The sequence below is a fragment of the Trichechus manatus genome, unplaced genomic scaffold, assembly GCF_000243295.1.
Source record: "Trichechus manatus latirostris isolate Lorelei unplaced genomic scaffold, TriManLat1.0 scaffold00019, whole genome shotgun sequence".
NCBI lineage: Eukaryota > Metazoa > Chordata > Mammalia > Sirenia > Trichechidae > Trichechus > Trichechus manatus.
This window is the reverse complement of record NW_004443955.1, coordinates 11628487-11643215: the sequence shown is the minus strand read 5'-3', so window position 1 is coordinate 11643215 and position 14729 is coordinate 11628487. Positions and strand designations below refer to the sequence as shown.

The window sequence follows — 14729 nt, the reverse complement described above, 5'->3', positions numbered from 1 at the left end:
CTGTGTCTCAGGCCTCCCCGTCCGTGGGAGCTGTGAGTATAACAGGCCTAGCTACTGTGTCTCAGGCCTCCCCGTCTGTGGGAGCTGTGAGTATAACAGGCCTAGCTACTGTGTCTCAGGCCTCCCCGTCTGTGGGAGCTGTGAGTATAACAGGCCTAGCTACTGTGTTTCAGGCCTCCCCGTAACAGGCCTAACTACTGCTTCTCACGGCCTCCCTGGCTCCTCTTTGCTGTGTTGCACCTGACCTGCCATCCCAGAAACCTATCACAGCAGTGGGCTCTAGGGCCCTGGTTTGAATGTGGGTGCCCGGTAGGCAGGGCACTGCCGCCGAAGGCTGGAGCTGCCCTACAGGAGACAGCCCAGGTGTCGATGCGGCACCCGCCTGCCTTCCACACTGTGCTCCTCTCCCCCTGGACTCCAAGTTCTTGGGAGCAGTTGGGCCGTGGAGTTCAGCAAGGGGTCGAGGACAGCCAGTTGGCTGAATATTCCAGAAAGAGTCTGAAACTGCTGAATGTAAAGATGACCTTTTTCCCCCAACATGAGTCTGATTCTTGTCCTCTCTTGGAACGTGTAGAGCGCTTACTTTCCTCAAAGGACAGGAACAATGTCACACTCTGTGTGATGCCGGCTCCCTCGACCACGCTGTCTAGACTCCACGTGCTTTCACTTAACAAACAAAATAAAATAAAAATAAAAAGAACCCTTCGCCATAGAGGCACCGCTCTGCCATCTTAAAACTATTTCTGGCAGAGGAAGAATGCTTCATTCAGGAGCCCCTGAAAGGAGAGTGGTCCAGGGAAGAGCCGCCTGAGGTGGCTGTGGAGCTGGCACGGGGGGCAGCAGGCCGGCCGGGAGCCAGTGCCAGGCCCAGCACATCGCAGCTGCCCCTCACCTGCTGTCTCATTATCTACATCCTGGAGTTTCCCAACAAGCAAAGCAGAGGAAAGGAAAAGGCCTCCTGATCTCACAGAAGCTCCCCTTTCTTTAGAATCTGACAGTCTAAGGCTCCCCAGAGAAAATGCAGCTGTAAAACGTCAAGACTGACACCCGCTGGCCAGCCCGCTGGGCCTCGGAGAGATTGCCCAGCGGTCCAGCGGTCAGTGCTCGCAGTCAGCTGTGGGATGGAAATGTAACTATTCACCAGATCCTTCTGCGCTTCTCCATTCAGTGATTCAGCCAATTTCTGGATTCCTACTGTATTCAAAGATCCCTGGTGGAGCAGTGGTTAAGAGCTCAGCTGCTAACCAAAAGGTCGGCAGTTCAAATCCACCAGCCACTCCTTGGAAACCTTATGCGGCATCCTACTCTGTCCTATAGGGTCGCTATGAGTAGCAATTGACTCGACAGCAACTGGTTGACTGTATGCAAGGCATCCCCTAGGAACACTCTTCTCAATTTTATGACAAAAGAGCCTGTTGTAAGAGAAGAACTTGTTGAAGGACAAGGTGGTCCTGACGACAGGCATCTGAACTTCTTGATAAAACAAAATATCACTTCTAGTTATCTCCTCATTTCTTTTTCAAACACACATTTTCCAAGAGTCACAGCCAGAAATGCCTTTCCTTCTTCATCAAAGATTACGGCCTCAAGAAACGCCATTCTTCCTACGTAGCCCAGCTGCAAAGGCAGGGTCACAAGAGCAGAACAATCTCATTTCCTCCCCTGATGGAGCAGGGCTCTAGTCATCTGATTTACTTGTCAGCAGTTTTTGACATAAACATTTCAATGAATGAATGTAACTAATTTAGAAAAACTTACTACACAGGGCCAGGCTGGGGGGTGTCCTAGCCACAGAGATGAAGCCAGTGTCCTAAGGCCCGCTGCTGAGGCTTGTTCAAAGCCTCCAGATGGGGGGCAGAGGACGGGGGCACAGGAGGAGCACAGGGCATTTTTAGGGCAGTGGAACTATCCTGTGTGAAACTGTAATGGCAGGCACATGACATTATGCATTTGTCACACCCGTAACATTGTACCACACAAAGAATGAACCTGATGTAAACAATGGACTTTAATTAATAAACAAAATGAATCAATATCGGTTCATTAACTGTACCGAATGTACCACAGGAATGAAGAAGTTAATGATAGGGGAAACTGTGGGCAGAGGGGGAGGTGGATATATGAGAAGCCTATATTATCTGCACACTTTTTCTATGAACCTAGAACGGTACTAAAAAATAAAGTCTATTAAAATAAATCCCACATGCTTAAAGGTGAAGAAGGTTGTATGAGGAAACGCTGGACTGGCAGATGTTGTGTTATATATATTTTTGCAACAATAAGAAAATAAAGAAGAAGGTGCATGAGGGCAGATGAAAGTGACGCAGAGCAGCCCAGCCCTTGGGATCAGTCCCTGTAGCCAGCAGGGCAGACATGGTCCCCTATATGCACTGCCGGGTCAACACAGGCAGATGGCTGGGCCACACCCCGCCCTTGTGGGTGATGGCAGAGAAGACCCTGATGGCTGCTCCTCACTTCCACTAGGCAGGCAGATCCCTGGTCGGCTGGCTATGCTCATGACTGTGACTGAGAATTCAAATATGAGGCCAAGGGACGAGGCTGAGTGACTGATGCCCCTACTATGGAGCAATCCATAGCATGCAGGGAAGAGGCCTCAAGACGGCCTTTCCCAGCTGCATAATCCCTAAGAGAACATGCAGACATGTGTACACACACAGTCCTGTGTATGTGTACAGGAATCTGCATGTATTACCTCCCCCCAGAACTTCCAGGACAGGCAGGTCCAAACAGCTACGTCCACAAGATCCCTGGGTACCGGAGCAAAGCCTTACCTGGGCCTCTTGTCCACGGCAGTGACGCACGTGTGCTGGGAGGGGACGGCTTTCCATTTCTTCGCTTCCACCACAAGAGCTTCTGCATCCACCAAGCCAAAGCCATACAGATGGCTAACTGCAAAAACAGGGACTTCAGAGCTAAATTCCCTCTATTCTCTTCTGGAAGGGGGCAAGGCTGGGCTCCTGCGCTCTGCTTTGCTCCCACCTAGGGCACCTTATCCAGGAACCAGTGGGCACGGGTCATACTAATGTCGTCACCCTCTATGGCTGGAATGGCTCTAAGCGCTCTCCCAAGAGAGCCCTCTCTGCAGGACCAGTGATCTGAGGGCTGCCTGTCCAAGTCGCTGTATTCTTTCTCTGAGTTAGACTCCTTCCCTGTAGGACTGAGGGCCAGGAAATATGTTTTATTTTGGTTTAGAGTAGGAGAAGACTTGTTGAGAGGGCCTGCTGTTGTTGCTGTTAGCTGCTGCTGAGTTGGGCCCTGACTCATGGTGACCCCAGGCACAACAGAATGAAATGCTCCCAGTCCTGCTCCATCCTCATGATCTACTGCAACTGGACCACTGTGATCCATAGGGTTTTTGGAAGTAGAGCGCCAGGCCTTTCTTCCTAGTCTGTCTTAGTCTAGAAGCTACACTGAAACCAGTTCAACATCATAGCAAGGCACAAGCCTCCGCGGACAGACGTGTGGTAGCTGCGTATGAGGTGCATTTGCCAGAACTGAACCCAGGTCTCCTGCATGAAGGGGGAGAATGCTACCACTGAACCATCACTGTTCCCTGAGAGGGCCTAGCAGAGCCTTTTTCAAGATGAGGACAGGTTTCCTTACATTAGAGGGAGCTGTCGGCACCTGCGATTCCAGAATCTCAAACCAGAATAGAGGATCAAAACCTGAGCCCTCTTGGTCCACGGGACCGCTACGTGTGATACATACACCAGACAAGGTTGTGCCCGTCTTCTTTGCCATCTTCTTTCCTGCTGAGTTCCCAGGACGCTGGGGAAAGCAGCGTCGCACAGCACACACTATGAGTGCGTGTAAGCTGGCTGAGCCAGTGTTTAATTTGGCCGTGGCAGGAGAGTTTCAAAGTTTAATTTAAGCGGCAAGGTCAAGAAGTAGATACAATCTGCTTTCCTATGTAATTAGGCCAAGATTGAAATGTAGGTCAGCTCTTGCTACAGCGCCCCACTACCACCGACACTCCTGCAACATCACGGCGCTTTAGGCCCAGTCAGCGGCCTCTTCACGAAAAGGCATGTTTCTTGGAATTTACTGTAACAATGCTTGACCTATAATCTACAGATACAGGTATCAGGCCTGGTGTTAAAATAGTGCGACCTGGGCTTCAGAAAGGTAAACAAGTTCTCCCTAACATACCACAGCTGAATGGAAATCTCCTTCAAGTATCTCTAGTAAGAAGCCAGACAAACAAAGACAGTGGCACAGACGTATAATTACCTGCCACCTCTTTCTCCCAGCTCCAGGCACGCTAAATCTCGAGGCTACGGCACCTGGCTGGGGGTTGATTTCATGGTACAGGATCTGTATCAAGCTGGACTAGGGGCGGCGGCCCTGCTGCCAGGATCACGTACAGATGCAGCTATCCTGTGAGTTACTGTGACAACACAGGGGCGTGCTGACAGAGTTTTATAGTCAGAAAGGTACCTTACACAGCTCCCTCAACGTCCTCATTGTACAGGTGAGGAAGCTGAGGGCTAGTTTCAAAATCACAGAGCTACTCAGGGCTAAGAATGCAAGGTGCCCTTAGGTGGCGCATATACAAACATTGCTTTTAATAATCATGTATCTGTTTTAATGTGCATTAGAAAAAAGTATAACTACATATCACGCTCATGATTAAATAGGTGTAATAACATTTCCTTTTAAAACACATTTCTTAATGTTAAAAAATGTGAGGCAATCTAAAGAGAAAGAGTAAGTGGCCAAAATCATGGAGGTGATGAAACCTAGACTCTCATGACTTCAGGTTTCCTCCTTAATGCCCAGGCAAGGCTCCAGGGTACTTTCCTTAAATTGCTGCATACTTGTTTTTAATACACAACTCGTGTGATTTGGAGATTTCTTTTGGGGAATTCATATCACCCCTTAATATGGATTCTAGGAGGCCCCCTGGGGGCCGGCCAGGACATGGTGACATGCTGGTCCCTCCCACACCACCGGGCACCGCACCTCTGTGACCTGCGCCGTTGTATTTCCAGTCGTTTGCCCTAAGGTGAGCCGGCCTGGACGTCTTCACCAGCAGGTGCTGGACGTCCCTCCAGGTTAACTGGTTGCTGCAATGACACAATGACAGACGGGTCAGACAGTGACAGCCACACGGGCCCATGGGAGGCAGTACCCGGGGCGCGCGCCCTCGAGTCTGGACTTGAGTGAGCCCCATAGGCCCCCGGCTGCATTCCTCAGCAATGGCTTATTTCACAGCCTCTTTGTACAGGATCATTTCCAGCAATTAAAGCCTGAGATAAAACAGCACAACGGATGACCTGAAATCCACAAGCATTAAAACCCATCCTTGCCGCCAAGCTCTGCTTTTGTTTATACAAGAAAGTTTGGAAGTATAAAGAAAGGAATTTTTAACATCCCCGTAAATGTTTATTAAATATTTAGGGGGCTATTTTTCACTATTGGAGCCCTGGTGGCGCAATGGTTAAGTGCTCAGCTGCTAACTGAAAGGTCAGCGGTTAGAACCTACCAGCCACTCTGTGGGAGAAAAGACCTGGCAATCTGCTCCCATAAAGATTATAGCCTAGGAAACCCTATGGGGCATTTCTACTCTGCCCTATAGGAACTGACTCAATGGCACAGCAACAACAGTGTCTTCACCACAATGAGGGAATGCTGTGGTGCACAGGCGCATGCTTGGACCACGGTCTGCCAGACCCCACACACTGGCCACTGACCTCCTCGCTGTCTCCCAGCCTCCTTTCATTCGTCCGGCTCCCAGGCCTTTGCCTGGTACGCGTTGACCACTGTCCTGCCCTTACCCGCCATCCTTCCTGTGAGCCTCCAGATCCACCTCATCTTTAGAGGAGGATTCTGGAGCCCTGAGCTGCTAAAGGCTTTGCACTGTGGTCAACGAGCGGTCAAGGGCACGGAAATGTTTTTCGACGAAGAAGGGACTGATAAGAAGTCCCAAGACCGCCCCAAACGGTGGGACAGTCTTTGGACGGTTCTTACACACGAGGGTCTTTCTTCATTCCCGACACACACTGTCTGCAGACCCTCCCTGCACCCCTGGGAGCTTCTCCACCCAGACCACCTGGCTCTGCCCTGTTTCCTTCCACAGGTGGGGGGCAGATCTAGAACACAAGCCTGTACAAGCAAGCAGCCAGCAATGTGCTGAGATGCGCTAGCAGCTCCAATCTCCAAAACCAGGCCTTTGGGCCCCCTGGATGTAATCTGTTCCTTACTCGACCAATCCTGTAAGTTTAAAATGCTGTAAATTCACTCTGTTTCAAAAGAGGTCTGCTTGATTTGCCACCTGTGAGCTCCTGTGGACGAGCTAGAAAGGTGAGGAAGACGACTGTAAGAGCTCACTTGTGCCCACAAGGCCAAGGTTAACAGGCAATCTGGCAGGAAGCAGGGTTTGTTTTCTACTTAGTTTTAAGTAACAGAATTCCTTGCATGTTTCCAGTCAGGAAGGGAATTAAAAAATAGAGAACAACTAATCATTAAATATGTGAATGTAACTTTCCACACAAGTAACTGATTATTTAGAATTTTTAAAAGAGCCTCGGGATACAGAAGCCAACATTTTGTCCTGCAAATTGAAAATATTGAGCTGTTCTTTGTTGAACTGGCAGCATTTGAGCTTTGTGCTCTTTTGCCTCATGCAAATCAACTCACAGACATACATAATTACAAATACGCAAGCTTCTTAAATGTTCTTTTTGGAACACCGGCAATCTCATGGATGACAAATGGCCGGGTTATTCTGTGTAGTTTTGACGTCTAAACCAGGAGTTTGCTTCTGACCTCACGATTGATGTGCAGTTATCTCTTATTTCTCTCTGACCCTATCCATATACTAACAACTTGAGAGTTTTCATTTGACTTATGGCAGACAAAACATCACCATTTTATTGGCAATCATGAACTAAAGTTCACAAAGAGAAGGTGTGGCAGCCTTCAGTGGGACTTGGTGTGCAGTGCGGAATGGGGAGCAGGCTGGGGGCTCTGGTCCAGCCAGACCCCTGGGACCCCACGAAGGGCGAGAAACTGTGGGCTTTAAACACTAAAAGAAGGGAAGTGGGACTTACTTTGCTTCTAAAGCCAAGGCGATGATGCCTGCCACCATGGGGGCTGAGACCGAGGTCCCCGTGTGGCCGTCGGTGCAGCGCTGACGCAGGTCCGTGGTGACCTGGGCGAGAGGGCAGTGGGAGAGAGGCTAGCTTAGCTCTTAGGAGAAGTCAGAAGTCACACAAGATGTCGCTCACTGGTGGGCATGATCCTGGCTCCCAGGAGCAGAACAGGAGCAGAACAGGCATTACACAAACACGTCTTAGCAGCCAAGGGCTTCAGGACCACCTGTGCTCTCTGCTAAATCGCTTTGCTCTCATAAGCAAGACGTGGGCCCACCAGCTGGCAGGGACGTGATTATTGAGGAGCGGACACAAGGAGACAAGGCAGAGAGAAGACTCGCACCTGGAAGCCATATGCCACGCGTGAGCTTTGAGAATGCATAACCTCATCTCACTGAGATTGTCGAAGTGCGTGCCCAGGAATGGACGCAAAAGCAAGAGGACACAAGGAAAGGCTCTCCACACCCGTCTCCCGGGTCTCTTGGCATTGTGCCTCACTCTCTGCTGCCTGAGAGTCACCATGGGCAAGGCCATCCACCAGAGCCTTCAGCTGTGACCCCACATGTCACCCCCATGACCTCAAAGCAGCTAGAAATGGACCGTATGCGTGGGCAACCCTGAAGAGCATTTCTGCCCTTGGCCAGAAGGTCACAGATCAGGTTCTCCAACAGAAGGAGTTGTTTTAAGCTGCAAGTTTGTGGTAATTTGTTATAGCAGCAATAGGAGACTAATACACCCACTGTTATGGATTGAATTGTGTCTCCCGTAAAATATGTGTTGTAATTCCTAACCTATGGTTATACTCCCATTTGGGAATGGGTTGTCCTTGCGTAGGGTGTGTCTTGAATCAACCTCTTTTGAGATATAAAAGAGACTCAATAAGCAAGCGAGTTAGCAGAGATGGGGGAAGAGAGATACCAAGCCACATGAAGATCCCCCAGAAGCAGAAGCTCAGAAGGGATAAGGACCTCCCTCCAGAGCTGACAGAGAGAGGAAAGCCTTCCCCTGGAGCCAGGACCCTGAATTCGGACTTCCAGGCTCCTAAACTGTGAGAGAATAAATTTGCGTTTGTTAAAGCCATTCACTTGTGGTATTTCTGTTATAGCAGCACTAGATAACTAAGACACCCACCAACCGCAAGCCTCCAGTAGTCAATTTCAAAAACCTTCAGAATAAATTTAACAATCCACATCCTCTTCCAAATGGAGCATCTCCCCTATCATATGTGTGCGTGTGCACACACACACAGACACACACACACACACACACACACACTGGTGTGACTAATTAAGCCAATCAAGTCATAAGCTCCACTCCCAGATTGAGAAAGCCCATCCTCCCAGCACCCAGCCCACAGTACAAAGTGTCCAACAATGCAAGCCCTGACTTGCCCCCTTTCATCAGCAGGCCTCTGTCAGGTTTTGGCACAAGCATCTGTTTTATGCAACTCCATGTTCAGGTGAGCGAGATTTCTAAATGAACAGACACCATTCAGAATCTCAGCTGCCGGTCCTGGGGCATGTACTCCAAGAGAAAAGGAGAACAACCACCTGAATTAATCCCTGAGCAAACCGGCCCCACCACTGCCGGGCTGCTGCAGTGCGATCACAGCTGACCTTCCAGCCGGGGCAGAGCAAAGCAGAGACCAGGAAGCCTGTGTGCTCCGTGGAAACATGTAAAAATCCATGTGCAAATAACTTCTAAAGATGTGGCCACCAGACAGGAGAAATGAAAAGATGCTAGTGAGCTTGAAAATTAAGCCATGTCTGGCCAGCTCCATGACCTCATTGTTAAAATGTCTAAAAACCAACTTAATGACTGTGATTTGAATTTGGAATTATTTTGGACTTGAAATCATCCCCGTCTTTTTTAAATAGGAAAGTACACAGGGAAGGAAGAAGTATAAACTCCACTCATATACTAAAATAGCTGCTTTTTAAAAGATAACTGTGAAGTTAATTTAAGTGAGTGGAGAACTTGGGTGGTGCAAACAGTTAACATACTTGGCTGCTAACCGAAACTTGGAGGTTGGAGTCTACCCAGAGGTGACTCAGAAGAAAAGCCTGGCAATCTACTTCCAAAAAATCGGCCATTGAAAACCCCATGGAGCACAGTTCTACTCTGACACATGGGTATGAGCTGGGGTCGACTCCATGGCAACAGACTCTTTTTTAACAGACAGAAACCACTGCTTGACTTAAAGTAACCAGGAAAAGTCATTTCAAAGGAAGGGAATGCCTAGAAGAACACTTGATTTCTCACAGGTTTCAGTATAAAGCTAGAATTTCTCTTACTCTACTCACACATTAAAACTGAGCCGGTCAATAGACTCCCAAGCAACTTAACCACAGAATTTAAGAGAGCTAAAAGGAGACATCCTGATGAGCATGGACAAGCACGAACTCCACTCCTACGTGATATTTTTAGATATCTAAAGCCATGTTGTTGTTATGTGCTGTTGAGTTGATTCTGACTCGTAGCAACCCTTTTGCCACCCTACAGAACAGAGCAGAACTGCCCCATAGGGTTTCCAAGGCTGTGATCTTTACGGAAGCAGACTGCCACATCTTTCTCCTGAGGAGCAGCTAGTGGGTTCGAACCACCAACTCTTCAGTTAGCAGGTGAGCACTTAACCACTGTGCCACAAGGGTTCCTTTCTAAAGCCATAAAAACAAAACAAAACAAAACAAACCTAGATAACTGGGAGCTCCTAAAAATCAAACACTTATGATCATCAAAAGACTTCACCAAAAGAGTAAAAAGACAACTTACAGACTGGGAAAAATTTTTTGGGTACGACAAATCCGATCAGCATCTAATCTCTAAAATCTACAAGATGTTGCAAAACCTCAACAACAGAAAGACAAATAACCCAATTAAACAATGGGCAAAGGATATGAACAGGCACCTCACCAAAGAAGATATGCAGGCGGCTAACAGATACATGAAGAAATGCTCACGATCATTAGCCATTAGAGAAATGCAAATCAAAACTACAATGAGATATCATCTCACCCCAACAAGGCTAGCACTGATCCAAAAACCACAAAATAATAAAGGCTGGAGACGTTGTGGAGAGACTGGAACACTTACACACTGTTGGTGGGAATGTAAAATGGTACAACCACCTTGGAAATCGATTTGGTGCTTCCTTAAAAAGCTAGAAATACGATTCAGCAATCCCACTCCTTGGACTATATCCTAGAGAAATAAGAACCATCACACGAATAGATATAAACACACCCATGTTCACTGCAGCACTGTTCACAATAGCAAAAAAAGATGGAAACAACCTAGGTGCCCATCAATGGACGAACGGATAAACAAATTATGGTATAGTCACACAATGGAATTCTATGCAATGATAAAGAATAACGATGAATCTGTGAAACATCTCATAACATGGATGAATCTGGAAGGCATTATGCTGAGTGAAATTAGTCAGTCACAAAAGGACAAATATTGTATGATACCACTATTATAAGAACTCAAGAAAAGGTTTAAACACAGAAGAAAACATTCTTTGATGATTACGAGGGTAGGGAGGGAGGGAGAGGGTTATTCACTAACTAGATAGTAGACAAGAATTATCTTAGATGAAGGGAAGGACAACACACACTACTGGGGAAGTCAGCACAACTGGACTAAATCAAAAGCTAAGAAGTTTCCTGAATACAACCAAACACTTCAAGGGACAGAGTAGCAGGGGTAGGGGTTTGGGGACCATGGTTTCAGGCATCATCTAGGTCAACTGGCATAACAAAGTTTATTAAGAAAATGTTCTGCATCTCATTTTGGTAAGTGGCATCTGGGGTCTTAAAAGCTAGCAAGCAGCCATCCAAGATGCATCAATTGGTCCCAACCGACCTGGAGCAAAGGAGAATGAAGAACACAGAGACACAAGGAAAATATTAGCCCAAGAGACAAAAGGGCTACATAAACCAGAGACTTCATCAGCCTGAGACCAGAAGAACTAGACGGTGCCTGGCTACTGTCAATGATCGCCCTGACAGGGAACACAACAGAGAGTTCCTGAAGTTCCTGACGGAGGAGGAGAAAAGTGGGGAGCAGAACTCAAATTCTAGTAGAAAGATCAGACTTAATGGTCTGACTGAGATTCGTGGGACCCCAGAAGACACGGCCCCCAGACTCTCTGTTAGCCCAAGACTAAAACTATTCCTGAAGCCAACTCTTCAGATAAAGATTAGACTGGACTATAAGACATAAAATGATACTCGTGAAGAGTGTGCTTCTTAGCTTAAGTAGATACATGAGACTAAATGGCCAGCTCCTGTACGGAGGCGAGATGAGAAGGAAGAAAGGGACAGGAACTGGATGAATGGACCCGGGAAATCTGAGGTGGAAGGAAGGAGTATGCTGTCACAGTATGGGGAGAGCAACTCGGGTCACACAGCAGTGTCTATAAATTTTTGTATGAGAAACTAACTTGAACTGTAAACTTTCATTTAAAGCACACACACACACAAAAAAAAACCCAAGCCCATTGCCATCGAGTCGATTCCAACTCATAGTGACCCTATAGCACTGAGCAGAACTGTTTCCAAGAAGTGGCTGGTGGATGTGAACTGCTGACCTCTTGGTTAGCAGCCACATCACTTAATCACTGTGCCACCGAAAAAACCAAACCTGTTGCCATTGAGTTGATTCTGACTCATAGTGATCCTATAGGACAGAAGAGAACTTCCCCACAGGGTTTCCAAGGAGTGCCTGGTGGATTCTAACTGCTGACCTTCTGGTTAGTAGCTGTAGCTCTTAACCATTATGCCACCAGGGTTTCCAGGGCTTCTCTAAAGCCATAGAGAGTTTTAATTGGTACTTCTGTACAAAGATGAGAAAGGCAGGGTCTGAGGAGGGTTGTCAAGGGACTGGGTTTCCCTTGGGGTTTACTGATGGGTAAAGCTAGAATCAGGGCTCAGGGACACACCCTCGACCTCATTCATTTTTTATTAAGGGAAAAAGAAGTGCATCCCCAAACGGCTGGGATGCGTGACATGCACTCTTGTTATGGATTGAATTGTGTCCCCCAAAAATGTGTGTCAACTTGGCTAGGCCATGATTCCCAGTATTGTGTGATTGTCCATCATTTTGTCATCTGGTGTAATTTTTCTATGTGTTGAATATCCTACCTCTATGATGTAAATGAGGCAGGATTAGAGGCAGTTATGTTAATGAGGCAAGACTCAATCTACAAAATTAGGTTGTATTTTAAGTCAATCTCTTTTGAGATATAAAAAAGAGAAGTGAGCAGAAAGAAGAAGGAACTTATACCACCAAGCAAGAAGAGACAGAAGCGTGAGGATCGTCTGGACCCGGGGTCTCTGCTCTGAGAAGCTCCTAGACCAGGGGAAGACTGATGACAAGGGCCTTCCCCCAGAGCCTACACAGAGAGAAAGCCTTCCCCTGGAGCTGGCGCCCTGAATTTGGACTTCTAACTTCCTAAACTGTGAGAGAAAATATTTCTCTTTGTTTAAGCCGTCCATTTGTGGTATTTCTGTTACAGCAGCACTAGATAACTAAGACAACTCTCCACCTCACAAAAAAAAAAAAAAACCAGTTGCTGTGGAGTCAGCTTCAACTCATGGTGACCCCACGTGCGTCAGAGTAGAACTGTGCTCCATAGGGTTTTCAATCGCTGATTTTTCAGAAGTGGATCACCAGGCCTTTCTCCCAAGGTGCCTTCGGCTGGACGTGAACCACCAACCTTTTGGTTAGCAGCCGAGCATGTTAACCATTTGCACCACCCAGAGACTCGAACTCACCAACCAAACTCACTATTTTCCGCTCAAAAAAGGCGCCGCTGCTGTAGGTGGTGGCCAGCGTAGACGCACACTCCTCCAGGTACCAGGGCTTGTAGCCGTTCTCGGTGGTGCTGCTTACGGAGATGGTGTAGATGCTGTTGGTGTAGCCATCGCAGGAGCAGTAGTCACCTTCTCTCCCGCCGTTCCCAGATGCCCAGATGAAAATGGAGCCCAGGCCCTGCCGGCCCTGGAGGGGGAGAAGCACAACGTCAGCCAGGGCAACAGACCCCAGCAGGGCCGTGTGGGTGGGGTGCACACCGGCCTGGAGTCCCCATCTTAAAGTTCCTGCACAGAGGGAAGGAGGGAGCTTCAAGACATCACCATGCTGCTCAGGACCTGCTTTGGGGGGGACTCTGTGTTGATGCTAATGAAGTGCTTTTACCTGTGGTAACAGCCTTACACTACAAAATCACAGGATCGTAGTGTGGAAAAGGCCTTGGAAGACCCCTCTGCTCTTCACAGGAACGTCGAAGAACTAATATAAGCGGTACTGTTTCAAAGCAATGCCTATAATTTCCTTTATCATGGTCCATAATCAGAAAGACCAAGCAGTGCCACAAGCAAGTCTGAGATCATACATGATGGCTGAATTTATTGCTTCAACTTTCCTGGACTGAAAGAGCTGGTCTTGTGGGGAGAGAATGAATTTTATGGAAAATGTGGCTGAAGATGTACCCTTTTAAAATAAAGCAAGCTAACTTTGCAAACAGAGATGGGAGAATGAATTCTGGGTGAAGCATGAACAGGCAAGAAGGGTTATGGGGCAGACTGCTTGAGGCTGCTTGTGGGTGTCCATTAGAACTCCTGGAGTCTCCTCCACAGGTGAGCGTTGGATAGGTCATCAAGGTCAGCCACGGCCAGTGGCTCCACTTGTGAGTAGGTTTTGGTTTGTAAGAATGGACACAGGAGGGCAAGTCTTTGAAAGACAGTGGTGGGTCAAGGTGGGTCTCCGTGGCTCTATCCTACTCCACGCCAGCAGGACCAATGACTTCTGACAGAGCCCAGTGGTCACTCTGGTCACAGACTCAGTTAACTATGAACATATCTGAGACTGAGGTGACTGGTTCAGTCCAAATGGCCAGACTAGTTGGCCATGCACAGCGCCAGCCCCTGGGGAACAGCGCCAACACCATCCTCACGTAGAACAGGGCCCCGCGGGCGGTGACACTGGCATCCTTATCAAGGACTCTCTTTCCAAACTACATGGGAGAAAACTGATACTTATGCCCAACATTTGGCCAACCTAAAGATAACTTTCAACACAATTCTGCAATCCCTGTGGAGTCCAACTGAGTCTTTCCTGCTGCCTGGAAGCATGAGGATCACCCTTAGAAAGTTCCATGTTCGCTGTGCAGGCATGCCTGCTCCATGCGCCCTCGCCGCTCTGGCATATAGACCAAGGGGACTTGCAGTTCCCTGGTCTATTTGTGCCTGTTTTGCCATAACTCCTTCTTACACGACTCCAGTTCCAACCTGAGGGCACAACAAAGCCCACGGGAGGGTGCCTTGTGCTCACTCAGCTCTGACACCTCATTTATGGCTGCTTTCCACGTCTCAAAGGTGCAGCTGACAAGCCAGAGCCCAAAACTGAACCTTCCAGAAGAAAGGCACAGAGTACTAAGGACATGGGTGTGTCCGTGCATCAGAAGCTTACTGAAAACTACTAAAATCCAAATGGGAAGGTATTTAGCCCATCACTTGAACAGCTGCCACTGACTCCAGCTCATGTCTCCGTGTGTGTCAGAGTACAACTGTGCTCTGCAGAGTTTTCAATGGCTGATTTTTGGAAGTAGAT

General features: G+C 47.9%; 1 protein-coding gene across 1 annotated transcript in view; it reads right to left on the bottom strand.

The window, feature by feature from the left end:
• PCSK6 (proprotein convertase subtilisin/kexin type 6) overlaps positions 1 to 14729 on the bottom strand; it is a 297468-nt gene that overhangs the window by 117241 nt on the left and 165498 nt on the right. Inside the window, exons 8-11 of the mRNA XM_004372641.1 lie at positions 12909 to 13121; positions 7074 to 7174; positions 4984 to 5087; positions 2793 to 2910 (exon numbers count right to left, since the gene is read on the bottom strand). Of these exons, the coding sequence (XP_004372698.1) occupies positions 2793 to 2910; positions 4984 to 5087; positions 7074 to 7174; positions 12909 to 13121 (536 nt within the window). The remainder of the gene's footprint in view (positions 1 to 2792; positions 2911 to 4983; positions 5088 to 7073; positions 7175 to 12908; positions 13122 to 14729) is intronic.